General features: G+C 52.2%; 10 protein-coding genes across 10 annotated transcripts; 5 read left to right on the top strand and 5 right to left on the bottom strand.

Moving 5' to 3' along the window:
* Positions 1-123: 123 nt before the first annotated feature.
* On the top strand, positions 124-706 carry DSM5745_04041 (uncharacterized protein; the record flags this gene model as incomplete). The annotated part of the gene is made up of 2 exons (XM_026746057.1): positions 124-233; positions 295-706. 2 exons carry the CDS (start codon positions 124-126, stop codon positions 704-706), a joined length of 522 nt encoding a protein of 173 aa, XP_026605053.1.
* A 730-nt stretch (positions 707-1,436) lies between these two features.
* Positions 1,437-4,086, top strand: DSM5745_04040 (Malate dehydrogenase, mitochondrial; the record flags this gene model as incomplete). Its single annotated transcript, XM_026746056.1, has 9 exons — positions 1,437-1,439; positions 1,502-1,601; positions 1,689-1,870; positions 1,932-2,252; positions 2,793-2,870; positions 2,962-3,079; positions 3,142-3,291; positions 3,347-3,441; positions 3,493-4,086. 9 exons carry the CDS (start codon positions 1,437-1,439, stop codon positions 4,084-4,086), a joined length of 1,641 nt encoding a protein of 546 aa, XP_026605052.1.
* A 700-nt stretch (positions 4,087-4,786) lies between these two features.
* DSM5745_04039 (ATP-binding protein) lies at positions 4,787-7,927 on the bottom strand (the record flags this gene model as incomplete). Its single annotated transcript, XM_026746055.1, has 3 exons — positions 4,787-4,945; positions 5,008-6,902; positions 6,958-7,927. 3 exons carry the CDS (start codon positions 7,925-7,927, stop codon positions 4,787-4,789), a joined length of 3,024 nt encoding a protein of 1,007 aa, XP_026605051.1.
* A 2,772-nt stretch (positions 7,928-10,699) lies between these two features.
* On the top strand, positions 10,700-11,675 carry DSM5745_04038 (uncharacterized protein; the record flags this gene model as incomplete). Its single annotated transcript, XM_026746054.1, has 3 exons — positions 10,700-10,873; positions 11,044-11,415; positions 11,484-11,675. The coding sequence occupies 3 exons, from the start codon at positions 10,700-10,702 to the stop codon at positions 11,673-11,675; spliced, it is 738 nt and encodes a 245-aa protein (XP_026605050.1).
* Positions 11,676-12,205: 530 nt separating this feature from the next.
* On the bottom strand, positions 12,206-14,737 carry DSM5745_04037 (uncharacterized protein; the record flags this gene model as incomplete). The annotated part of the gene is made up of 1 exon (XM_026746053.1): positions 12,206-14,737. The coding sequence occupies one exon, from the start codon at positions 14,735-14,737 to the stop codon at positions 12,206-12,208; it is 2,532 nt and encodes an 843-aa protein (XP_026605049.1).
* A 322-nt stretch (positions 14,738-15,059) lies between these two features.
* DSM5745_04036 (uncharacterized protein) lies at positions 15,060-15,374 on the top strand (the record flags this gene model as incomplete). Its single annotated transcript, XM_026746052.1, has 1 exon — positions 15,060-15,374. One exon carries the CDS (start codon positions 15,060-15,062, stop codon positions 15,372-15,374), a length of 315 nt encoding a protein of 104 aa, XP_026605048.1.
* A 229-nt stretch (positions 15,375-15,603) lies between these two features.
* On the bottom strand, positions 15,604-18,911 carry DSM5745_04035 (putative vacuolar morphogenesis protein AvaB; the record flags this gene model as incomplete). Its single annotated transcript, XM_026746051.1, has 4 exons — positions 15,604-15,655; positions 15,708-16,190; positions 16,237-16,345; positions 16,391-18,911. The coding sequence occupies 4 exons, from the start codon at positions 18,909-18,911 to the stop codon at positions 15,604-15,606; spliced, it is 3,165 nt and encodes a 1,054-aa protein (XP_026605047.1).
* A 381-nt stretch (positions 18,912-19,292) lies between these two features.
* Positions 19,293-20,930, bottom strand: DSM5745_04034 (amidohydrolase; the record flags this gene model as incomplete). The annotated part of the gene is made up of 1 exon (XM_026746050.1): positions 19,293-20,930. One exon carries the CDS (start codon positions 20,928-20,930, stop codon positions 19,293-19,295), a length of 1,638 nt encoding a protein of 545 aa, XP_026605046.1.
* Positions 20,931-21,917: 987 nt separating this feature from the next.
* On the top strand, positions 21,918-23,434 carry DSM5745_04033 (bifunctional nucleoside/nucleotide kinase/histidine phosphatase family protein; the record flags this gene model as incomplete). Its single annotated transcript, XM_026746049.1, has 4 exons — positions 21,918-21,944; positions 22,029-22,101; positions 22,152-22,738; positions 22,790-23,434. 4 exons carry the CDS (start codon positions 21,918-21,920, stop codon positions 23,432-23,434), a joined length of 1,332 nt encoding a protein of 443 aa, XP_026605045.1.
* Positions 23,435-24,040: 606 nt separating this feature from the next.
* DSM5745_04032 (uncharacterized protein) lies at positions 24,041-25,413 on the bottom strand (the record flags this gene model as incomplete). Its single annotated transcript, XM_026746048.1, has 4 exons — positions 24,041-24,347; positions 24,422-24,919; positions 24,993-25,272; positions 25,380-25,413. The coding sequence occupies 4 exons, from the start codon at positions 25,411-25,413 to the stop codon at positions 24,041-24,043; spliced, it is 1,119 nt and encodes a 372-aa protein (XP_026605044.1).
* Positions 25,414-26,341: the final 928 nt, after the last annotated feature.

Genomic DNA, 26,341 nt, shown 5'->3' with positions numbered 1-26,341 from the left:
TCCAGTTAAATAGTCCCATGACGCATGTCCTGAGCTCGTGAACCAACACTTCTATCCCTCCAAATTTCACATCCTACACCTTCCGAGACACTCTTCGCGACTTTAATTTCTATAACCGACATCATGAGTTACGCCGAAGCTGCCGCAAAGGGACCCAAGCAATCCCCCGAAGAGGTACGTCACTCGAATCAACCAGCTGACTCCTACCTTGCTAACCATGACCGCAGGCGTAAGTTAAGACACTAAGCAATTCGATACCAGCATCGAGCACTAGCTGACTTGATCTTGTGACAGTCGCGCCCCCGATATCAACCACGTTTACAGAGACGAAGGCGACAGCACAGCGTCCTTGATCGATGTCGACGGCCCACATGTGCAATCAGTTGAGCCCGACTTCCTGCAGCAGGAAGTCAAGACCACTACCCAGGCTGAGAGGATAGAGCGCGAGGAAGAGGAGTCGCAAGAGGCCGAAGAGAAGAAAGAGAAGGCCAAGGCTAAGGCGAAGGCGAAGGCCGAGCGCGCTCGCGAGAACAAAGGCAACCCTGTGTTCATCGGAAACGCTGCCATTATGGCCCTCGTTGGAGCGGGTCTCGGCTTCGGTGCCTACAAGAAGCACACACAAGGCAAGCTTTCGTGGGAGCTTGTTGGGCTGTGGACAGGAGCTGTGGGAGCCTTTGGTGCCATTGACTACTTCGTCAGCAAGTAAGTTTCACCTTCATAGCTAATCGTGGCATTCGGTTGCTAATCTGCTTCTCGGCAGATGGCTCCTCCAGAATAAGTACCCTCCTAAGCACTAGACTGAGGGTTCGTGGATTTTCTTTTGTTTCATCTTAATACCAGGGGTTCCGGCTGTTTGAAGGGGATACATTTCTGAGCATGGGCGTCTTTTCGATGCAATTTTCGATATAGTTCTAGGGCTTTTCCTAATAAATCTTGCTCGCGAAGACTTATTCTAATAGCCAGCATGGTGTTTCTTTCCAGTTCGTAAGCAATTCGGAGATCGTGCAATTTGATACGCATCGTAGGTGCAACCCGACGTCAAATTGCGCTTTGTTGCGTCAGGGGATGCTCTGCGATCTAGAAAAGTTGAGATACCATACCTAGCTGAATGGGAGTTCGAATCTTTCAGAGCTGCATATATATATACTTTTGACCTCGGTCTAGATTGAGCCACGCGTACCCGACATAATCAGGCTTCGTGTAAAGGCGGTGGCCCAATCACCTACCGTCTGTCCAACGTCAATATGTGGCATCATCTATAGCTTCAAAGAGAACCTTGCAGAATATTGATTTTGAACTCACCGAGTTTCCCGGAGAGCCGGCCAATATATTGAGTCCATTGTTTTCGCGGACTGAAACCCGGTTTGCGCCCGCCACTTTCATCTACTACGTATCCTTGTTGACCGGCGGTTTGCTGAACAACAACCCCAAACAAGATGGTGAGAAGACTGCTCACTGGCACTTACAAGGCACGGCTGACTGAGACTGCTCTTGGATGTAGAACTCATTGTTCAATTCTGCCCTCAAGCAGTCATCTGCTATTCGCCGTGACCTAGACACATTCGCACAATCTCCTGCGACGACACCTGCAGCATTACAAGGTAGGTCTCCGGATTGAAGCCCGCTTGGTCACTTGACGTTCGAGCGTACTCGCCCCGACCATGCGCAGGTTTTGACGTTTGAACTAGGCCAGGTCGCAGCGTCATTAGCGTCTCTATCACGAACGATTGACGACTATTCAGCATTGTCGAAGCGGGAATTGATACCGGAGAAACAAGAGAAGGCATTTGAGCGAGTGAAGAATTTCAGGGCAGAGCTACAAGATTACCGTCAACATTTCGATCAATTACGCAAGGAGAGAGAGGATGCCGTAAGTACTTCTGCTTGGGACATTGGTATTTCGACTAGCTACTAAATCACCTGGTCAATAGCAATCCGTAACAAACCGCCACGAGCTTCTTGGTCGCCGCCCGCATCACACAGCCACTCCAGAGAACCCATATGCCCAATCCTCACTACCCCAAGCTTCGCCCTTTGCGCCTTCATCATCACGATCGGGTACTGGTTTTGGGGGGTCAGACTATACCCGAGAATCTCATGCGCTGAGGGAGCAGTCCTTCCTGTCAAATACAAGCTCTCAGATTGACGATTTCCTTGACCGAGGCCGTGCGGTACTGGTTGATCTTGGTCAGCAGCGAGAAGTACTCAAGGGCACGCAGCGCCGTCTCTACAGCGTCGCGAATACTTTGGGAGTGAGTGGGGAAACAATTAGAAAGGTCGAACGACGAGCGAAACAGGACAAGTGGATCTTCTGGGCAGGAGTTATGCTCTTCCTCTTGTTCTGCTGGGCAGTATTGCACTTCTTGAGATAGCCCCTTGTCTTTCCTACTTTCGATTCAATTGTAAATACCGCAGTTGCTTGTACCGTCGGATGTCGGCTGGCTTGACAGTTCCACTAGCGCCGGCGTTATCTGGGGTTTTGGGTTGCGATTTTAGCTATGGATTATTGAGCATTGGCGAAAAGTGCTACACGAGCTTGATCGTACACATGGTGCAATTGGTGTAGCAGCGTCATGCCAAAATATATCAGCCAAAAGCGCCATGCCGTGTAGCTCCTCTTCTCCGGTTGCCATGTGACCGGAACGGGACCGATTTAAACCGAAAGGTTGGCTCACCGGGCAACCGGCTCCTCTCGTCTGTCAACGGCTTTCTTCCTCTTCTTTTCTTCTTCACTGCGATTGTCTTCCCCCACCCTCTTCATCTTCTTTTGATATTCCAAGTCCTGTATTTAGGCGCCAGATACCATGTTCGCTGCTCGCCAGTCTTTCGGTTTCCTCCAGAAGCGTGCCTTCTCGGCCTCTGCTAGCCAGGTACGTGGACTTGTCGCAGCTCGGGCTTCCGCAGCTCTACCTCGAATCCATCTATACAGACAGCTAACTCGTCCTCTTGCGCATTATCTAGGCCTCCAAGGTCGCCGTTCTCGGTGCCGGTGGTGGTATCGGCCAGCCTCTGTCCCTTCTCCTCAAGCTCAACCCCCGTGTCACCGAGCTTGCTCTCTACGATATCCGCGGTGGACCTGGTGCGTCGAAGCTTAACCGGATCACTCATTTGGACCAATTGGGCTAATATCGAACTGCTTAGGTGTCGCTGCTGACATTAGCCACATCAACACCAACAGCTCCGTCAAGGGCTACGAGCCTACCGAGAGCGGTCTTGCCGATGCTCTCAAGGGCTCCGAGATCGTCCTCATCCCTGCCGGTGTTCCCCGTAAGCCCGGCATGACCCGTGACGGTAAGGAAGCCATTGAACACATAGCTCCGAATGGAAACTGATGCTCCAATGGCAGACCTCTTCAACACCAACGCCTCCATCGTCCGCGACCTCGCTAAGGCCGCTGCCAAGGCTTCCCCCGAGGCTAACATCCTCGTCATCTCCAACCCTGTATGCATTATCAAGACTCGGAGACATGGAAATCGTGCTAACTTTTTTCAGGTCAACTCCACCGTCCCCATCGTCTCTGAGGTCTTCAAGGCCGCTGGTGTCTACAACCCCAAGCGCCTCTTCGGTGTCACCACCCTTGACGTCGTCCGTGCTTCCCGCTTCATCTCCCAGGTCCAGGGCACCGACCCCTCCAAGGAGGCTGTTCCCGTCGTTGGTGGTCACTCTGGTGTCACCATCGTTCCCCTGCTCTCTCAGTCCAACCACCCCAGCATTGAGGGCAAGACCCGTGACGAGCTCGTCAACCGCATCCAGTTCGGTGGTGATGAGGTTGTCAAGGCCAAGGACGGCGCTGGTTCCGCCACTCTCTCCATGGCCATGGCCGGTGCTCGCTTCGCCGAGTCCCTCCTCCGCGCCGCCCAGGGCGAGAAGGGTGTCGTTGAGCCCACCTTCGTTGAGAGCCCTCTCTACAAGGACCAGGGTGTCAACTTCTTCGCCTCCAAGGTCGAGCTCGGCCCCAACGGTGTTGAGAAGATCAACCCCGTCGGCCAGGTCAACGAGTACGAGCAGAAGCTCCTCGACGCCTGCCTCGGTGACCTCAAGAAGAACATCCAGAAGGGTATTGACTTCGTCAAGGCCAACCCTTAAATGATTTACGCTTGAAAATATTGCAGCGGCGTTCCTCCCTGTATAACAGTCTTCTCATCCTATCTACCCACATCACTTCCCACCTCATCGACTTGTACTACATTGGAGGAACGCGCTGCTGATAGAGTACTCTCTTATGGGGCGGTGACGGAAGATAAGACATGTATTTCGTGCCATAAAATATACATTAAAATCGTTATTTCGACTCACGATAAACTTGGTGTTTTATCTAGTAACTCCATCATTCCATGTGCCGGTCGTCATGATTATTCTTAAATCATCACATGGCCGATTAAGGTAGTACCAGTGGACAGCCCGAGCCCTGGCACAGGATGATATCTAGATCGCAAACAAATGTATTACCTAAATAAAGAACCTAGCACCGTAGCATAATCTTGATACGTATGAGAAAAAAAATCGAACCCATCATTCTTAAACCCCGGAAATCAGTGTCAATCGTAAGTCATCATTCGTTCTTTCGTTCAACCTGACAACTCTCCCACCTCTGAATCTTCTACCAACCTTTTATCGCAAACCAGGGGCCCAAAGCCCAGAATAACCAATAACGACAGTCAGAAAGCAGAGCGAGCACCTAAAGCTAGTAGCAGGCAAATCCAGAACCTGGGGGACAAAACGGACCACGGAACGAAAAGCGGAACGCGGCCATGGCCAAGGTGAACATATGCGAACGTAACAGGAGCTAAGTGTAACTCCGCATGGCGTCCACGTAACCCGTCCCGCCCCGCAGGTCGTGGTCAAACGTCTCGGCGACCTCGAGAACACGCTTGATGTGCTCCATGGATAGCGGGTTTCCTTCGTTGACGGCGAGGGCCTGGGCCGTGCGGACGGAGTTCTTGATCTATATGGTATTAGCACGGTGGAGGTAAGAACTGGAGACGGGGATGGACGGGGAAAGCTCACCTGTCGCCCGTTAAGGTTGTGGCGGCATAACATGTCAAAGTCCTTCTCCGTAAAGCTGGAGCTCTGTACTCCCTCGACGGCCTGCACCTTCTGCAAGAACATCTTCCACACGCTGCGCTTGGCCTTAGTGGTGAGATCGCCGTAGCGCAGTGCGACGTGGATGCGGGACTGGAAGGCGTCGTCGAACGTTTCGACGCGGTTCGTTGTCAGGAACAGGATCCCCTGGAAATATTCGAGCAGACGCAGGAAGATGCTGACAAGGGCGTTACGGTGGATATCCTGGATTGTGCGCTTCTCTAGGAAGATGTCTGCTTCGTCGAGGAGGAGAACTGCGCCCCATGAGTGTGCGATGTCCAGGATTTTGTTCAGCTCGCCTTCGAGTGTTCGTGAGTCTGTGCCTAATTCGCCTGCGCTGACCATGTATAGGGGTCGCTTTAGAAGCTCGGCAATGCCTTCGGCTGTTAGGGTTTTGCCGGTTCCTGGTGGCCCATGGAGGACGGCGACGAGGCCGCGCCCCTTGCCTTGGATTACGTCGTCGATGTTCTGGGCGGCGCAGAAGGTGTGGGACTCAACCAGGGCCTTGACAATAGACTTTTGGTTGCCTGGGAGAACGAGCGAGGAGAATGCGTCCTCATTCCATTGGATGTCGCTGATGCCGGAGATGCTGAATTCCAGCCAGAGTTTTTCACTGAAAGCAAACCCGAGAACAACTGGGCTTGCGATGAGGAGCTCCTCCTCTGTGAATTCTCGCTCGGACGTGTCCGGGACTTCGTCCATGACCTCTTTTTCGACCTCGTTACCATTCTCGTCCACTTCAACCCTGACCAGTTGGGGCTTGCCCTGCTTGTTTCGTACAAACTTGAGCTTTGTCTTGGGCGAGTCTGATTCGCGGTGTTGAGCGTCTGACTCGTCTGACTCGGATCCCGAGACACAACAGCACCCACCATCGCTCTCGTCTTCTGAACCGTCTAACAGATCGGGGTCCTTGGGACGCACGGTGCTAATGGGGTAGTTGGGGTTAATACGACGATGGATTGCCGGGTCAATCATGACCCGTCCATTGATGTTGACCTTGATGACGGTGCGCTTCTTTTTGTAGAAGGCCATTCCCTTGTGGAATCGATAACTCATACCCTTCAGAGACACGAATTTCCGACCACGTTCGATAAGCTTTGCCTTGACCTCCTCGGCATCACGGTGGTACTTGAGTGGGTAGCATCCTAGACTGGTGATCTTGCGGGCTCCTTTGAAAGACTCTACAATAGCTTCCATTGTTCCCATGCCGAATGTCTTGCCGTCATATTCGAGATATCGGCCCTCAACACTGTACCACTGGCCTTTCATGAAGGATGACTCCTTGACGGCGTATTCAATCTTGAATGCGCGCGGCTCGTCTTGATTACCGTATGTGGGTGCATAAGCGATGGTGTTCGGCTTGAATAGCGCCCAAAGCAGATCGAAGGTAATAGTGTTCGCTTCCAGCAATGGGTACAATGTCTTCTTCGTTTCGGCATAGTCCGTGTCCAGGTATTTGACGAGGACCTTGAGTTGATGCGCTTTGAGAGCCGCTACTTTTCGTGCTTTCTTCTTCTTCTCGGTCTTGGCCTGTTGTTTGAGCTCTTTCATGTAATCTCGGGTCTCTTCGAGATAGAGGAAGAGCATGTTGGGATCCACGACAGCAGTATCTTGCACCAAACTGACACCTTTGACCCCGTCCATAACCTTGCTCAAAGCCTCGCGGAGGTGCTTGCTCTTGAGGTCTACCACAGTTTCCATATACTTGCCCTCCCAGTCGAACTTGCGCCGGACGGTGAAAAGGTATTGATCCCACTCATTCGCGCCGGGATCATCGACGGTCTCAGTAAGCTTGAACTTGTGGATTGTGTTGTCCCATACTATCGTCTAGGGTCAGCTTTCTAGGTTTAAATCTGTGAAGAAGAGAGCACGTACGTTGGTCAACCCTTTTGAAGGCCATTTTTGTACCGGCTTTCCTTGGCAGCTTCTTCTGAAGGCCTTTCTGTAAGTAGCCTTTCTGGGGTTCCCCAAGGGCATCAGCAAGCAAATTTCGTCTCCCGCGCAGCTTGATACGTTTCCCTTCAGCCTCTTTCGTCTTGAGCTTCTCCTTCGCAAGCGCAAGCGACATATCAAGCAGATCGGCATTACTAGAGTCGAATTGCTGGTCCTCTGAAGAATCACCAGTGGTGTTAAGCATCCTGGCCTTCTTCAGCTTGCTGAGCCTAGCAACGAATTTCCTGAGCTGCTTCTCGTCGAAGGAATCATCCTGCTCAGTCTCCTCAACGTCAGACTCATCTTCCAAGTCATCGTCGTAGCGGGACTTGAATTTCTTCTTTTTATTGCGCTTCAGGCCCCGACTCAATTTGGCTTTTGTTCCCCTCCGTCGAGAATGCCGGTCGACTTCCGATTCAGAAAACTCCGAAGAAGACTCTTCCTCCTCTAAGATGGATTCGCTGGTGCTCGTGACTTCCGAGGACGAGCTTACATCTGAGGAGCTGTCGTCAGTTGGCGTGACTATGGACGGTTTCTTGCCCTTCCGCGACTTCTTCTTCGGGTCGCGTTTCCGGTTTTTGGGATCTTGTTCCTTCCCGGGATGTTTCTTGCAGGCTGTTTTCTTCGCAGCATTCTCTGAGACGGGAACAGCGGGCTTTGCATCGCCTTTAACAGCATTGTTATCGGCCACGGCCGGATCGGTCTTGGTATCGGTTGTCCCTGTGGTTGTGGAATTTGGTGTGTCGGCCATCGCTTCGGCGCGCTGGGGCACTGGAGATGGGACCCGCTGTGGAGCTTCGGGGAGCGGAGTTGGGGATGGGTTCGCGCTTGGATCTTTCTGCGCCTCAGGTCCTGCGAGAGTAGGCTGAAGACTATCTGAGGTGCAAGGAGGGGAATCAGTATCTGCGGCCATTATAAGAAGTCTACAGACATTGATTGAGGAGCATATAGCAAGGAAAACGCAGAAGTGAAAGGATACTGAGAGCTAAGGTTGAACAAGTGGAGCGGGAACTAACAGCTCCTGTGGATGGGAACGAAGAAGAGAAAAGTCTCAGAACGAAACAAAAAGGAGATCCGGACCTGACGCACCTCATATAATCTCGGTCGTCAGCTTGCCACCTTGCTTGAGGTGTTACGTGGTCCGGACTATTGGCTGGAAGAGTGAAGCTGTTCGTTCTGGCGGTGTGTTAGCCTGACCTCTCTGTAGGGAAGCTTGGACAAAACAGTACATACAACAAAGCTGAAGAACTTAGACAGACCGCAAGAGCGAGCGAAAGAAGGCGTTAATAAAGAAGAGCAAAGCAAGGTGGCCAGCTACGGTAATAGGCAGCTGACGAGAAGCCTGACCGGGCTGAGCAATAAGTGAGCGACGAGAGGCCCAAGAAATCAGAAAATCGACCGGAACCTAAAGTCAACAATGCCTGCCAGTTTGATGCCTGTTCGTTGCTGCGTCTGCCTGCGTGAGGCTGACGGAAACGAAGAGTCGTTGGCTGTTGGTAGGTAATGTGATCTCTGGAAATCTTCTCCTGCGCACCAACTCTTGCCCCACGATGCATGTCTGCCCTTTCTTGCGCTTCCATCCAAACGATCGTCAGCCTGAACAAGGCGGACGCCAGACTCGAGTTGACCTTATCAGCTTCATCCCTCATCAAACCGGTCAGTGTGGGATCAACAAACACCATCTACTTCTACGGTGTGCTGCACAGCTATAATACCACAAGCTTATAGACCAGGTCTACCCCAGAAAATTTACGGAGTATATGAGGTGGAGTGCTTCCCGACGTACCGGCCTTTGGGCGTGTTTTTGCCTTATTGACAACTGACAAGACTCCTAGCTGGCATTTTGGAGCAAGGGCCCAAGCCCGCGCTCATACGGCGCCCAGCTGACAACCTTCTACCCCAACTAGCACTTCGGCGAATTTTCTACAATGGCCATCCGAAAAAAGCAGTCCAGAACAAGGCAGCGATGTATCCTTGAACCGGTGATGATCTGCTACCAGCCTACCGATGCGAGATAGTCAACCCTGCTTACCGATACTTGCCAGATCCGGCGCTAGTCTAATCATTCTGAGTGACAGCTCATCGAGACGGCAGGGTGCTTGACCGAGAGAACAAGACTGGAAGGATGGCCGGGCAAAAGACTAGACCGTCCGGAAATCTGGAACCTCGTTACACGAATCGCTGATCGCGAAGTTCCCAGACGAAACGCACTTAAACACGATGGAGTAGAGCGGACGAATGGCGATGCTCGGCTGTTGCTCGTTGTATGCAAAGTTGTCAGTGCTCAGGGTTAGTGCAGGTACTTTCTTCCCACTCTTGTTGCTTTTTCGCCAGCCTACCAAGCCGGCGCCATCTGGTGTAACTTCTACTTCGTATCAGGATGGATTTGGAATCTTCAAGAACGATAAGTTCTCGAGCGTCTTATTACCGACAAACCTGCCTTACGGTATGGCCTCTCCAGCCGACGCGGAGGGCGCAACGCACAGCTTACCGGTAGTCTAGCCGACAATCTGGATGAGCTTCAATTGTTTGGCACGACAACTGGGCATCCGCATCGGGCGCGATTCATGAGCGGCAGATTGGGCGAGAGCCGAAGGATGCCGCTTCACTTTCTTTTTTTAGTCATGAATCGGATTGACAAGCAGCCAACTGGATACAAAGCAATCATTCAGGAATTCTCGCTTACATGTATGATAGCAACGCTCCAATCACTTTGGATTGCCGGCACCACGGCGACTGGAGCACAGAAGTATAGCAGGATCGGCGTCATCCATTGAATTACCTCCCTCGCAACCTACTTTGACCGGCTCTTTCTGCATAAGATAATGTTGATATGATCTCCAAAATTCAGCAATCAGACTAGCTTGTCTCGCTGCACAGTGTGGACAGAACTATCATTGCACTTCGTGAGCAAGGAGATAGATAGAAGGAAGAAGCACGGATTATACTGAAAGCTAGAGTGTTGGTCATCGCCTAGCAGCTTTATGACGATCAAATCTCAGTAAACCCCTGTCTTTGCTGGCACTCACTTGCATCATAAAGCCCTATGCCATATAAGGCGGCTTGGGTTCAACATATAAATTCAAAGCTACTGAACACAGGAATGATATGCTATGTTCATCTACAAAGATAGGTCAAGCCCTTATTGTACCCTTTTCAACAAAAAGGCAGACAGACAGCATGAAATTGTAGTTTATGTCAAGTAATAGGCTCATTCCCTGGCTGGACAGCCATTAGAGATACCATCCTCCAGTCTGCTCCTGTCCTTGCAAGATCTCACTTACATTTCAACGCTCTTCATACTCCTAGATGAGCGACTGGCTTGAGTCTGGCTAGCAAGACTAAGGAGATGGGTAAGATCCCACGGGCTTCAGGCAATCCTTGTTTCCTTCTCTTTCAACGCAACTCACTTTGACTCTACCGAGTATAACACTTCCCAGCAACACCACTTGTGTTCTTATACTGGTCAGGTCAAATCAAACCTCACCCTTCTACCAACCCCGTCTTCCAGGGCTCTCTTCTTCCTGTACTCTTCAACAAGTTCTCCATCTACGCCTCTCCTATCCAGTCCTAACCAATTTCCACACTCCTTCATCTACAGCAACTATCTCCCCTGCATCCTCGAACCAAAATTATTGCCTACTCAAGCCTCAGCCTCAACATCAACCAGTTGCCCACTTCGATCATGGACAACGTCGACACTGACTCGGACCTCTCTTTCCACGGCAACGAGTTTACCCCCATTAACTCTCCCCGTGGTAAGAAGATGGACGCGTTGAGAGGTATCGTGAAGAAGGAACACGGGGACGAAGACGAAGAGTCTGTATCAGCCATCAAAGATGAAGAGAGCGAGGAAGAAGTAAGTTACGCTGTGATCTACACCACCAGCCTGTACACCTGTTTCAACAGCCACCCTCTTCGACTATAGTCCTTAGCATGACCTTCGGGACAGGCGGATATTGCCTATGTGCAAACTAGCGGAGATAAGTGTATAGCACGAAAGAACCAAAGCTAACACCACTCCACCAGGCCACTACCCCCGTGAAGGCAACACCCTCGAAGAACAAGAAAGGAACACCCGGCTCAGGCAAACGCAGGGCCGCCGCCCCAGGCACAGAAGAACCCAAGACCCCCAGCAAGAAGTCCAAAAAGAGCACGGACAATGGCACTCCCGCCTCGGAGAAAGCATCCTACGCCAAATTACCTCCAATCCCGACCTCGCGCGCAGCAGCAGGCGAATGGGACCTCATGATCCTCCGCATGCGCGACGACGAAAACAAACCCTGGCCGCAGATCAACAAGGACTTCTTCGAGGCGTCGAAGATCAAGGTCGGTGGCTCGACGCTTAGAATGCGCTATAACACCATGAAGGCGAACTTCACGGGTGTCACGGAGGAAGATGTACGTACCTATCATGAACATGGCCGCAAGCAATCTTTGCTAACCACCGATATCATTGCCTGAACTAGGGAGCCCGCCTCATGCGCTTCAAGAAGGAAATCGAGGAGAAGTTTGAGCAGGAGAAGTGGCATCGCATTGTTAACGCCATTCAAGCTGATGGCGGGGATAAGTATCCTGCTGCCACCTTGCAGAAGAAATTCAAGGAGCTAAGCAAGAATGCTGCTGCGTCTGCTCAGGGTGCCGGTGATGACGAGGAGTGAAGTGCAGAGGAGGATCTCGATTTACATAAAGGCTATCTAGGGGCCTCGTTTTCTATTCCATTTCGTTTTGTTCATGCAGATACCCAGGGAAGATTTGGCCAGCGTTTCTTGCATTGCCGTGCTCTGGAGAGGGGAAAAGTTACTTATTGGGTCATGGTCGGAAATAGGAAGGCAATTCGCCTCGGGCACGCCTGTACGCAGGTTAACTGATCTTGGATTGCCAATTGAGCAGTCCTCAGAAGTTGGTCATGGTTATTTAGCAGAAACATTATTGCCGATTGAAAGCGTTCTGATCGAAAATCGCTCTCCAGTACAGTAACGTAACCCTGCCTACCTACAAACACCAGCAACAAACACACCCCAAATTCCAAAACCCCACTGCACCAAGCAAAAAAGATAAAAATAAAAGCGAGCAAGGAATGATAAGAACCGGATTGAGAGACATAAAACATGAGACCCCCGCTTTGTACCAGACAAACAACGAAGTACTGTGGACCTAACAAGAGAGACAAGATATCAATATGGATGCATCACAGAACACTCAATTCCCGCTGTAAGCTCCTAAGACTCAACTCCTCCGTCGTAGAACCATTTGTAGAGTCATCACTCGCTCGCGCAACAATCGGCGGGCGGATCTTGGTCCCCACAAACCCACGCCTATCTCTCCCTGTGCGGCCGCGCCCAAGCCAATTATGCTTGAGATCTTTGCTGAGCGTCTCGATTCGCTCCTGTGGGGTATCGTTGGTCTGCACGCTTGCTAGTACACTGACGCACTGGAGCATGCGGCCCACAGTCTCGGTGATGACGTGCGATGTGTCTGAGGCATTGTTTGCGCGGTGAATGATGGTGGGTTTCTGCGGAGGTGAGGAGAAAGACTGGAAGATAAGTTGGTCAGGGTTCGAGGAGGTATTTGAGGTGGCGCGGCTGCGGTTGTAGCCTGGTGATTCGGAAGAGTAAGAGCCAGCTGTGTTGAGGAGGTTGGACGATTGGGAGCTGTAACTACCGAAGCCGCCGTCTAGGGATGCGGCGGTGGTAGGACGGCCGCTGTTGATGGCGCTAGTGCTGTTGTTGCTGCTTTTCGTGGTGACGCTGAGAGCGGAATTGCCTAGTTTGATGCTATCCAGACTTAGGCGGGAAAAGGTGGCTTTGAGGCTGTCATAACGGTTGATGATGACCATGTCACGGAAGGCAATGAGGACGAGGTTGCGCACTTCGAGCTCGCAGCCGGGGTATTCGCCGTCTAGAGCGACCTCCCAGAAATCCTTTGCTTCTCGAACGTTCATGATCGAACCGCAGCCTTTGAATTCGAGATCGAGAGGGAGGAAGACAGCTTGAATGAATGGGAGGATTGTGCCGAATACTAGCATCCAGATCTGCACGAGATGAGGAACTAGCTTATCATCCGGTACGCCGTTCAGGGTATGATTCAATGTGGCGAACCCTGCCTCTAGGAGACCGCGTAGGTCGTCTACAATGGCTGTCGGCGTACGCCTCTGCACGCAGCGCTGTATGTGGATGAGAACGAGCTTGTTCAAGTCCTCGATAGCGATGCGCACGTCTTCGCCGTCAAAGATCACCAAGAGCTTCGCTTTCAGAAAGTCCCATGCATCTTCAGGGCTCATATTGTGAAGACCAAAACCTTGTAGTGTTTCCCGCATAGCGGCCTCAGCAAGGATGCCTCCTGTGCTTCCCAGCGACGACGGCCCAGCGAACCCTGCAGAAGCTGCCCCAGCCATTGTCGAGTTTATTAACCATTCCGGCTGTTCCTCGGCGAGCGCCTTTTCTTCTTTTTTCTTGTCGCGCAGCGCTCGCCCACCATGTAGTAAGTCCAACCCTCCCACAGACTTGCTGAATGACGTAGTGGTGGCACTGGGAGAAGCCGGAGTAAAAGAGTATAAAGACTGGGGGGCGCTAGGATCTGATGGTCTGGAGTTGCTTGCAGCAGAAGAGAGGGGCAGATTGAAATGGTCATCCTTCAAATCCTTCAGCTTCAGTTTTTGCCTTGACAAGAAATGATGATGTCGATGCGCCTTGTCCTTTTCCTTTTCCTTCTCTTTTTCCGGCACCAAAGGCTTATCAGCCGGCACCACAGTACTCGCTGACGCATTCGATAAACTGTACATAGACGAGTTATTCGACGGATACGTATCTCCCAGATTCGTCGCAGACGCACTGACAATCCGCGTCAAACTAGGAAGCTTGTTCGGCGACGGTAGTCCCTTGTCCTTGAATTCCTTGTCGCGACTGATACCAATATGCTTCGGCTTCGAAAAGAGTTTCATCTTTGACTTTTCCTTTTCGCCCTTCTTATGCTCTCGTTCTGTGGTATGCGCCTCCATCCCCGGCGGCGGTATACGCGGAAACACATAGTTCGCAGCCGTCGTTGCCGCAGCCGGTCCTACACCATTCCCTCCATTCTGATCACGATACGGCGAGCCCGCAGACCCAGGTCTTTGAGGCTGCGAAGCCGGAATCGGCGGAGGCGGCGACACGGATCCCGACCCGTCGTCCGAACCATGGCCATGCCCGTGCCCGTGTCCATGCACGGTCCGTTTCGGCGGAGGATGTAGAACCGTAGAAGACGAGTGTTGGCCTTGGCTCTGCATAGCAGCCTGGGCCGCTATTCTGGACGCCGAAAGCGTCGCGTCAGACGACGAGGCGGTCGGTAGCGAGGGCTCAAAGAACCCCTGCGAGTGATGTCGCGAGCGCTTGTACAGGTCCGACGGGTGAGCACGTCCGGACGGCTTTCTGCTCGTGGGATCATGATGCGGCATGAAGGAGGTGGGGAGACGGCCTGGGCCCTGCGCGGAGGTTGTGGCTGAGGCTTGGGCGGGTGGTGTGCGGAGGACGGTACGAGGGGAGTAGGAGGGATCCGGGTCGCGGTCGCGGTGATAGGTGGTGGTTTGGAAGGCGGTCGCATTTGAGATCACCGACGAGGCATCACTTCCAGAGGAGCCTGGACGGTCTGGGTCGTCATCGAAGTCGAAGGAGGAATGAGGAGTAGGGAGGTGTGGTCGAGAGGCGGAGCGCTCTGGGGAGACGGTGACGGGGGAGCGCAGCATTTCCAGCGGGTGGAGGTGGAGGTCGGACCGGATGAGTGAGGCTGTGTATGTAATCGGGGCAGCAAGGAGGTCTACGCCGCAGACATCGCCATGCTGATTGTGCTGAATTGACTGAGATTGACGCTATTCAAGAGAAATTGACGGAGCAGCCTGAGTTGAAAGACAGACCAGCCAGGCGATCATTAATCCTGTCGATCGGTCTCTGCTCCGCAACACTGGACTGCCTCCCGTTGCTAGTCCGCCCCGCCATCAATTTCTCCCTCCCTCCTCTTCTCGCTTCTCACGAACAGCGTCAAAGCCAACAAATCACAAGATACTCAGCATGGCTCCTATCACAGGGCCACAAAACACTCGCCTCAGCGCCGCATACAGCTCCCCCCAGCTGAACCGCATGTTCGAACACCCTATCAACTCGCCCGCACCGAGCCCCTCCGACGAAAATGTGAAGGTCAAGGTCGCATACCTTTCCGAGCTCCGAAAACTCGTTCCCGCGCTCCAAAATGACATCAATGTGTTCTTGACCGAGCGTATGGAGGAGGACAAGAAGGCTGCAGAAGCGCAAGGGCGTGGACTATCAGAAAAGGAAGCCAAAGAAGAAGAGAACTACGGAGAGGAGGTGGTCGAGGACGATGCATGAGGTGCGGGTTACTAGCCTGTGAAGGGCGTATGCCGAAAAGCTGCTCGAAAGAAATATATTGAGTCCTTGGATAATCTCACTATCCTGGGTATCAAGAACGAAAGATCCGCCATTGCACTCCAAGGCCTATCTGTATTGGAAAACAACGAAAATGCAACACGCTCTCAAATGAATCAAGAATCAACCCACATATCAACAAGCTCGAATCTATTTACCGAAAACGATACAATCATGAAGAAGACGACATGCGGCTGGCACAGCCTAGATGTACAACAGTATTACTGCGAACACGTTAGCAGAGACCAGGAAATGGAAAGGGCAGGCGGAACTCACTCGGGGAACACGTTTATCACACTACCACCAATTCGCTTGTGACAGACGCTGCACACCCGTTCTTCGGTGACAGTGACATGCCTTGATCTCGACGATCTCCCGTCCGTACCTTCGCCAACTAGCAGCTGCGCGCGTGTTTTAATGGTTTGGACCTTCAGCAGGTTGGCCGTGATGTGGCTCTCATTCAAGATTGTAGTGGCTGCACGCATGCGGCCTTTGAAGTAGAACTCGAGCTCACGGACCGGGAGAGATTCAGGAATTAACTCTAACGCAGAGTTGGCGGGCAACCGGGATCCATGCTTGGCTAGGAGTTCAAGGGCTGGGGCATATTGTGGCTTGTACCCGTGAGGCGGGGTCAAATACAAGGAAAGCAATGTGTGATAGATGGAGGGTTCATCGTCCGAGGGAGCAAGTGCGGAATACTCTGTAGCCGGTCTGCTCGGCGTTGGTGTATCTTCTGTCCTGTGAAGGTGGTTGCAGTATCTGTCGATGTTAGCATGTTGTCCGCAATCTCGAGTATATATCGTACTCTTCTGCTTTGACATAGTCTTCTAATTTGAAGACGTAAATCTCCAGTGCTTGTCTGTGTTGGCCCATCTTGCTAAAAAGTATTGCGCGAGCTTCGTAAAACTCTGGATCTATAACCAGTAAGCATGCACTCCTGATGCTTCGGGGAGACTTACCATCACGATCTAAACGACCCAGAATCTTAGACGGCGAATACTGATCGCTCGACCTCAACATCGTGATGAACTTTTCCCGCCACTCTTGATAGTCTTCCTCGCTCGAAAACTCATCCTCGTTGCCCTGGTGTTTCTGCAGCCGATCCAGATACAGAACAGCAAGCCTTTGATGCAGGTCCGGAGTCAAGTCATTCAATTCTCCAATGACATGCTCAAGATACCGAACAGCTAGCTTGACATCAATCCCTTGCAGGAAATCAAGCACTCTGTGTCTGGGCAGCGTTTCCGCATTTTCCGTATCCGCAAGGAAGATCTCCATGCCAAGGTCGGGGTCTTCCTTAACAGGCCACTCAGAGAATTCAAGAATCAGGTCGATATGCTCCGGAGACAAATGCTGCAGATAAGCGACCATCCTCTTGGGTCCGTGGAGCTGTGGCGCCGTTTCCTCTTCCGATTCAGACTGGCCGAACTTTCTGAGAAGCTCAAGAGCCTGGCAGTGCATCTTCTTTCCGTATAGAAAGTCGATGAGGTCGTTGTGGCGGCCTGTCTCCTCGAGCTTTTCCATTACCACCTCCGGATCGCAGAAATTGGCGATGCGGAAGAGTGAGCCTGCTAGGGATGGTGTGGCGTACATGTATACTCTGAACAGCGACGTATCGACGAGTCTTGCTTTCTCGCGAAGTTTCTCCCCAAAATCGTAGTCCTCTTCGTCCTGCGTTATGTCGAGTAACTTCATCACAGAATCTGTGTACTCATCGTTTGCTCCATCTGTTTGCGGGTCAAGCTTGAGTGAACCATCAGGATTCAGGAACCGCTGGAATCGCCTCCGAACATCGGCCAGGTATGCCTGCAACTCGCGAACTGCAAGGTTAAGATCCTTTCCAGTAAGAGCTTTCTCTAAGCGGGCTTCCTCCGGCTTCCCACGGATACTGCCTGAATCGCTGCCACTTCCTTCATCTCGACTCCGAAGAAAGGACATCATGGACGGAGTGTGATCCAGAGCCTTTACGGGAGTGGTTTCCTCAGAGGTATCTTCTTCGGCGGGAGCTTGACCGTCAGGAAATTTAGGTTGGTTTTCTGTCGCAGTCCTTTCCAGCTCGTCTTCTTCGTTGACAGAGGTGAGGTCGCCCGCAATGACCCTAGGGTAGAGTCGTATAACAATCTCTGGCGGCGCCGATACTTCTGTAAACAGCTCCAGCGACTCAAGGTACCTCCGCAGGCTGAATAGTCCCTGTGCCTTTTCGAGTTTGATCTCCCTTATTCGGCCTGCCTTGTCCTTAAGCAGTGCGTCTTCAAGCATACCCGCAAGACTTATAGCTTCATCGAGATATCCTTTCTCAACAAGCGAGTCAATCTGGCTGTCGTAACCAAGCGCTTCCATCCTCCATATAATGCGGTCGCTTGCGACCAGGAAACCTTTACCGGCATGCGCAAGACTTATCGTAGGTTGGCCTATGTGCATAGTGCTCGCCGATGGTAACGAAATGGATTGAAGCAGCGACAGCGTCTCGGGGTTCCGAACCTCCAAGATCCCTTTGGAAGAATCATGCAGCGCAAGTAAGAAAGGATACGAATACCCAATGTCGGCCGGCGCGCTACTCCACGGGATCTGTCGTCGACCAAGCGAGTTGCCATCGATATCCGTAAACTGCGTATTGATATCCTTAGCCAGCAACACCTGTCCCTCGCTTAGTCGCGTAGCCAGCGGTTTCGGCGCAGCACCACCGATCCCTATATAACTCATACTGGCGACTCCAACACCCGCAAGTCGACCTGTTTCCTGTCCCCCTAGGCCTCCAATGCTCCCCGGCCCGACTAAGTCTGTAACGGTCTTCGTCTCAATGTCCACCAGCACAAAATTTGAGCTTAATCCAGCCACCAGCCTTGTCCCGGAGACCCACGTAAGCGTCTTGATACCACTGACTAGCGTCAACTCCGCGGTATCATTGTCGAGCTCCATATCCCTCCACGACCACAGCAGTATCTTCCTCTTAACCGCCACCGCGAGCCGCGACACGATCGAGGGAACACCGGTTTCGGGGTCATTGACAATATTCGATGTCACAGCAAACGCGACAGCGCCTTTCGTCCGTGTAAGCTGCTCCTGAAGCTGGTAGTTCTGCAAATCGTGAATGGATACGTATCCGCCCGACAAGGAGACCAGCAGCTTCGCCTCCTTGATCAACGCCAGCTGCTCAATCTTGTACCTGGAGAACTTCTCCATTTCCCGCAGTAGATCCGTCTGTTTCGCTTTCGTCATTGTATTATCCCCGTTCCCATTCTGCGTGGGCGGCCGACTCCCGCCGTTCCCTGGCCCTGCGTCATGACCGTATCCGTTACCGTTGTTCTCCGTGGCATCGTGTTCGGCGTCGACATCGACTTCGTTAACTCGGTATATTCGTAAGCTTCCGTTGTTCAATCCGACAAGGACGCGGTCGCCGTATGCGAGGACGGATTCGATCCGCGACTTGTCTCGCGGTTTGAGCTCGACGAGCGGCCGAGCTGTGAATGCGGAGAGCATGGCTCGGCGGCGAGCTGTGCTGGTCGTGGTCGTCGCACCCCTTGACCTTCAGCGAGGCAAAATCGAGTCATGTCCGGGGCATAGACGCCGGGGTTTAGAGAGCGCAGCGTCCGGGGCAGCTCGTCATGCTGCGGCGTTTCGGTGTTGGAGCTTCGATGCGGCCGCCAAGCAAGAGATCATCACCGGGCATATACCGCCTCATGTGACAGCGGCGTGGACCATGACCAATTTCAACATTTACTAGCTACTGAAGATATAGGAGAGATTCGCTTTTCTGATGTGCTAGAATGCTGTCTCATTGCTATTACGGAGCAGCGCCTGTGGATGGAAGTACCCCCGCATACGAATGCCCTCCTGCCATTACACAGTACCGGGCCTACACTACTTGGCATTACCATCACCATTGAAGACCCTTTCACCCTGATACCAAGTCTGACAGACTCTCGCTTCAAGCAAGCGTTCTTCCTCCCAGAGCATATCGACAACTACGAAGTCCGCGCTCATCCCCGCCGTTAAGCTCCCAGTCCACTTCTCAGCAAACCGCGAATACGCCGCCCCCTCTGTCACTCCTGCGATAGCCTGCAGCAGCGTCAATCCGAATTCCGGGTTCAGTACATCTCGGCTGTCGCGATTGACAACCGAACGTCTGGTTGTTGCGTGGTAGAGATTCTGGAAAGGATAGTGCGGCGCTGTGGGCGCGTCCGTTCCGAGTGCGATGACAGCGCCGCCGTCAAGAAAGTCCTTGTAAGCGAAAGCACGTTTGCAGCGATGGGATCCGATCAAAGAAGGCCAAGCGGTGAAGTGTGCTGGATCGGAGTGGACTGGTTGGACGGATGCTATTATGCCGAGATGGCCGAGACGGGCAGCGTCGGCGGGAGAGCTTAGTTCCAGGTGTTCGATTCGGTGTCTTCGATCTTGTTCGGTTTCACTTTGATCGTTGGGGGACCGGTTTCTTGCGAGGGATGAGAGGATTTTGATGGATTGGTGGACGGCTTCGTCGCCTATGGCGTGGATAGCGACTTGGAGTCCTGCATCGTCTGCGCGCTGGACGACAGCAGACATGAGGTCCTCTGGCCAGATGGGTTGCACCGGAGATAAATGGCCTTCATATGGCTGGCTAAGGGCCGCGGTGCAGCCGTCAACAACACCATCACACATAAGCTTGATCCCTGCGATGCAAAAGTTAGGATCCTTGAATTGATGGTGAAGTTCTATGGCGCGGTCGACGTAGCTGAAGTTGACTTGTTGATCATCTGAGAAGGGAACAAGCCAGTGGGCAGCAATGTGGAAAGGTATTTGGTTATGAGCACGGTAGAGATTAAGGATATCCCAATGATCCTCAGTCATGGCCATGTCTACTGCGCCTGTGTATCCGGCGGCGGAGTAGGATTCGATAGCGGCGCGTAGGGCTTCTAGTTTGTCCTCTTTCGGCGTGACTCGGTCGAGGAATGGCCAGAGGAAGTTCATTACAGCGCCTTCACCGAGTAGGCCGGTGGCTCGTCCGGTTTCATCACGATTGATAGCGCCGCCTGGAGGGTCTGGGGTAGCATGTGCGTGCATCTCATCAAGCGCCGCGGAGTTGCACCAGGTAGAGTGAAGATCCGCTGCCTCGATATAGATAGGACGTGGATCGAGATCATCTATCATGCTCGCCAGCGGTTCTCCATTAACTGTTGACTGGATCCAGCCGCGGCATAGAATGCGAGGGGCAGAAGGATGTGAGTCGGCATAAGACTTAACAGCACCTCTGATTTGTTCCAGAGAGGTGCAGTTGATCAAGTCGACTTTGCACAGGGAAAGTCCGTACTGAAGGATATGGACGTGAGCGTCGATAAAGCCGGGCATCACGATTCGGCCCTGGAGGTCGATGATCGTGGCATCGCGAGTTATGTTGACATCCTCTGTCGACCCAACCTGGACGATTCGGCTCCCCTTGATCACCATGCAAGAGACGAAACCATCGCTCCCTGGAGCCGAAGTCGGCGAGAATATTCGGGCGTTCTTGAAGACGGTCGTCATTTAAACAGGTTGAAGTGTAGATGTATGCTTGAGTGGCGGGCATGAACGCTTATTAAGTCTGGTCTCTTAGCTTGTCAACTAATGACTGTTGGCTGCAGCTTTCCACCTTGCACGTTCAATCCGATTCCTGCCCATGATACTGGGTTGAATCAGTCCTGGCTCAACGTAACCTTAGGTTTTCGACGTCGGCTAGCTACTTGAGTGTAAACGTTGATTCCCGACCCTCAATGACCCTCACAGCAGAGCCACACTAGAAAAGCAGGTCTCAGACGACACGATGGCTTTCTGAGTCCAGACCAGTGCTCAGCGCCATTTTGTGCTAGACCAAGCTGTGATTGCAGGGTGGATTGTTCAGTGGTTGTTTGAGGCAATAAAGGAGCATCGACAGGTAATAATGAAGTGAGGGTCTCGTGACTCATCATTTCTATAGTGACAGGGCGGGTCTCGATGAGTCGACTCCTTCCGGACCGCGCCAAGTCTGTCCATTTAGTACCGGCTTCACCCGATGTGCCCCGGGCAGTCATGCGGGCATCTCAAGCGGTCGATCCAATGCTGAACAACAGTTGACGAATCTCGGCTCAGTTCAAGTGAAAACTGAATGACCGGCGCCGCGGCTCAAATATTAGCTCCTGAATATATTTGCTATATAACCTCGTGTACGGCTGAGGGGTTGAAGCCTTGCCCCTTTCTTCGACTCGGGCTGCCCCGCGTTACTTACTCAATGACCTCACCGCAATCCAAGTCCGCATTGACATCCACCCTGATCTGCTGCTATTGATCGTGTGATATTTTCCCTGGTCGTCTGTTGGTGAAGCTGAAAACACCGGAATCCTGTGGGAGAAATTCTGTAAGAACTAGGCAAGGAAATCGAGCACCAAGGGCCTTGAGAAACCCCCCAATAATCTCCTCTCCGCATCTCCGTCTCCGATACGCAATTACGCATCTGTCCGGTCGGGTGGTCTGGCCGGGGTCTGAACTGGGAACATCATGTCGTCCAAGACTTTCTTTGCCAGCGTACGTACTTTGTTTTGTCCGTCTTGTTGTTTCGTTCTTATTATGCTCTCGTCCTATTTACGTTCAAAGGCTAACTAGTCATAGTCAGATGACTCGAAGATATGTGTCGTCATGGTTGGTCTACCGGCTAGAGGCAAGAGCCTTATCGCCGGGAAAGGTATGTCGAGTCTACCTGGAATTAGGCATATCTGACACTGACGGCCTCAGCCATGCGGTATCTCGGCTGGGTTGGCATCCCAGCTCGTGTATTCAACGTGGGAACCTACCGCAGAAATGCAACGCCACAGCCAAACGCTAACTTCTTTGATCCTCACAACTCAGAAGGAGAGAAGATGAGGCGGGCTGCGGCCGAAGCGGCCATGGAAGATATGATCAATTGGTTCAACGCCGGCAAAGGCGTTGTCGCCATTCTCGATGCCACGAATTCAACAAGGAAGCGACGCCAATGGATTTATGAGTCATGTCGCGCAGCGAATATTGAACCCCTCTTCGTCGAGTCAATATGCGACGACGAGGATCTAATTATGAACAACATCCTGGAAGTGAAGACCACGTCTCCCGACTACAAGGGGCAGGACCCCGAAGTCGCTGCATTGGACTTCCGAAACCGAATTCGAAACTACGAGAAGGTTTACGAGGGTATTGGTGACGATGAGAACCACTATACCTATGTAAAGCTGATTAATGTTGGCTCTACCGTGGTCATAAATCAAATCAAAGATTACCTATCAAGTCGGCTGGTGTACTATATCCAGAACCTTCACATCAAGCCACGATCAATTTGGCTCTCTCGGGTATGTAATCCAAGTTATGTTGAAATGATAGGCTAGTCTAACCTTATTTAGCATGGAGAATCAAAGTATAACCTGACAGGGAAGATCGGAGGCGATGCGAGTATCTCTGACCGGGGAGAAGCTTATGCTCGAGCTCTACCCGGCCTACTAAAGAAATCAGGCGTACCGCCGAATACAAAGATCGTGATTTGGACGTCGACCCTCAAGCGTACGATCCAGACCGCTCGTCACCTTGCTGCGGAAACAGGCTACGAAAAGCTAGAATGGAAGGCTCTAGACGAACTTGACTCTGGAGTTTGCGATGGCCTCACGTATGAGGAGATTGCCGAGAAATACCCGGAGGACTTCGCAGCTCGGGATGAAGATAAATACAACTACCGCTATCGCGGCGGAGAGTCTTACCGGGACGTCGTGATTCGTCTTGAGCCTATTATCATGGAGTTGGAGCGCAGTGAAAACGTCATCATCGTCACTCATCAAGCTGTCTTGCGTTGCATCTACTCATACTTCCTGAACGTCGCCCAAGAGCAAAGCCCATGGATGGAGGTTCCTCTGCATACACTGATCAAACTAACACCTCGCGCATATGGAACCGAAGAACAACGCTACAAGGCCGACATTCCCGCTGTATCGACCTGGCGAGCCAAGGGGACATCTGCAAAGCACCAGGACTTTCCCAGTGAGGTGAAGGCATAACACCCGTCTGTCGGAGACTGCCCTTATAAATACGTCAGGCCACGGCCCACTATCTTCGTTTTCCGCTATTTCTCCTCTCTAAAAGCCTGCACTGGACCTTGTTGGAAGTCATACTTCTCTTCACTCTTTGCTATTATTTCAGGTCGGCATTATCATTAGATGATCATTTTTGTCGGGTCACAAGAGAAGGCGTTCAATGTTTTTGTTGTGTTGCATGTTCCTCTCATCTGGGGGAGTTGATTGATAAGTTGGGCATGGAAATAGTCATTTTTTAGCACATCGGAAAATTATGTAGATAGATAGACTCGAACTTGAATGGAGACTCGAACCCCGGTAACTTATCACTCAATTATGTGCGTATGTATTTTGTAAAAATTATTCCCATCCAGACAATGCTAGGTATCTACCCAAGGTATCAGTATCAAGCTATGCATGCCAAAGATTCAATGCTGTATATGTACGTATGCCATGAAATGCAATGCCATATCCCATTTCATTATTTTCGTTGAGCCCTTGCCTTCAACGCCAACAATCCCTGAACAACACAACTTTTATTCTTGCCCAATAGCGGCAATTCAGACCACGCCCATCCCTTGATAGGCGCAATTATGCCTCAACAGCCGTCTCGCCCGCCGCAGCAGGGGCAGGGGCAGGAGCATCCTGCCTCCGGGTGGAAGGTCCCCACCGAGCCCCGGGTCTCCTCTCCTCGGACCCGTTCTCGCCGCTCTTCCATGTCTCGCCGCGAGCCCGCTGCACGCGGATAGGGTTGCCCCAGGGGCCCTCGGCGCCGTTTAGCGCAGCCATGGCGTTCTGCGTCTCCTCGACCGTCTCGAAGTCCACGAAGAGGTAGTAGTGGTCGCCGGGCTCGAAGCGCTTGGCTGGGTGTGGGGTGAAGAGCTTGGAGACGTTTGTGCTGCATACTGTTAGCAATGCTTCGATTGGAATGGATTGGATTGAGAACGGGAAAGGTAAAGTAGGCAGGCTTACACAGTGAAGTCCTTGAAGAATCCCTTGATGTTGATAGCGAGGGCGTCCTGGTCTGTGAGTCGGGGCAGATTGCCGACATAGAGACGTTTGCTGGGGTCTGAGTTGCTGTTGGTGCTGTTGGAGTTCGTGCCAAAGTTCAACGCGCTTGGTTTCGTGGGCGTCGTGGTGGTCGAGCTGGAGTTCTCGTCCCTCCTCCATCGGTCCGCGTTGAATGGCGATGAGCCCGTTCTGTTTGCGCGCGGTGACCCGGAGCTTGATCCGTCGCTTGCACCGAGGCCGCCCATTCCCATACCCAGTCCAGTCCGTTGTTGCTGCTGCTGCTGGCGCTCACTTGCGCTCTTCACGACACCAGGCTTGATCTTCACGGGCCGTCCGAGCAAATCGCTTCCGTCGAGTTCGGCCATCGCGCGCTCGGCGAGCTCCTTTGTGTTCAGGTCCACGAAGCAGTAGGAGGGGTTGCGGCCGGAGAAGGGGTCGACGGAGATGTCGATGCGGGAGCTGTACTCGGGACCATCATTAGCACATCCCTCTCTATCCTCGAGTTTGCTCCAGAGACTATGGGGTAACGTACACTTCAAACCCACCCTTCGTGAACAATGCCGAAACATCCTCCATCTTTGCCGTGTAGGGCATGTTTCCAACATATAGTCTGCGTCCCTCGGAGATAGCAGCGGGCACTTCTCTCTGGCGTCCGAATCCGGGGGTTCGCCTGGGTGATTCGGTCTGGTCCTGGCTGGGAGTTCGGGAGCCAGCACCGGAGGGGCTCTCTTCACGCTTCATGCGCCAGTTGGGCGAGTTGAACGCGCGGCCGTTCGTTCGGACGCCATTTTGGAATTGTGGCTTTTGGGGGGCTAGAGTCGCTATATGTTAGCGAGAGAAACATAGGTAAAGGGCTGCATCTCGTCCGGGGGGAAGCCCTGAGAGCAGCGCTCATAAGCGGAAAAAAGGAAGTATTCACTTTGTTGTTGTTGCGATTGCTCGGGGGCGTCCATTTCTGCGGTTTGTAGAAGGTGGTTTGTGAGATTATATGTCTGTGTTGAAGAGGGTTGTCAGCACCTATCGAGCCATGTCTAGCAGCCTCCTATCAATGTCCAATCTTTCCCCAGTCCCATTCAGACAACGCGGGGATGACATGAGGGGAATCAACAAGTATAGCAGGTAGATAGTTTCTTACCTCGACTCTCAATGGCACTCAATCAAGCAGATACCGACACAATGAAGCAATCTCAGTCTCAGAGAACAGACTTCAAACCCCAATCAATCTCGAACGGAATATAAAATGTTGCCTGACACGGAGCCCTGTCAAACCCTGCGCCAAAAAAATTAGAATCTAGAATTTAGTATCTGCTGCAAACACGCCAAACACCGCAGATAAAAGAGACAGGTGGGGATTCCGGCGAGAGAACATCCTCCGATTGGCGAGGTAAGCGAGTGCTAACTCCCTTTGGCTAGTCTCCGCCGGCTGATCGGAGATTTCAGCTGTTGACTTTTTGCCCAAGTGAACTTCATCCGTTGATCCTTCATCCTCGTCCTCGAAACTTCGACTTGGGACTTGGGACTCTTTTATGCGAGAAGGTCCTAGGCTATGATGCTCCATTAGTATACGTCTCTCTCTCGACTAGCATCTCAAAGGTACGAACGCGAACGACATGTCTTTTTCCTCTTCTTTCCCTTCCCAGCCAAATGATGAAGCAAGATTTCACACAGACCTGTTCTGAGCATTCTTCGGAGTATGCGGATCAATAATCGTACCAACTGCTGTCTGACATGGCTTTTTCAATCGCTTTGCTGTGCATGTTGTTTTGGTGTCCGTCATATACTGACTGGCCTTTACAGATACAGATACATATCCCAAGTTGTCGCTCGTGATCAAGAAAGGACTCGAAATAGGTAGACGGGCTAGCTGAAATGAACATCGTG

The sequence above is a fragment of the Aspergillus mulundensis genome (genome assembly GCF_003369625.1).
Source record: "Aspergillus mulundensis strain DSM 5745 chromosome Unknown scaffold_3, whole genome shotgun sequence".
NCBI classification, from domain to species: domain Eukaryota; kingdom Fungi; phylum Ascomycota; class Eurotiomycetes; order Eurotiales; family Aspergillaceae; genus Aspergillus; species Aspergillus mulundensis.
The sequence above is the reverse complement of the archived record's forward strand: the minus strand, read 5'-3'. Positions and strand labels throughout refer to the sequence as shown.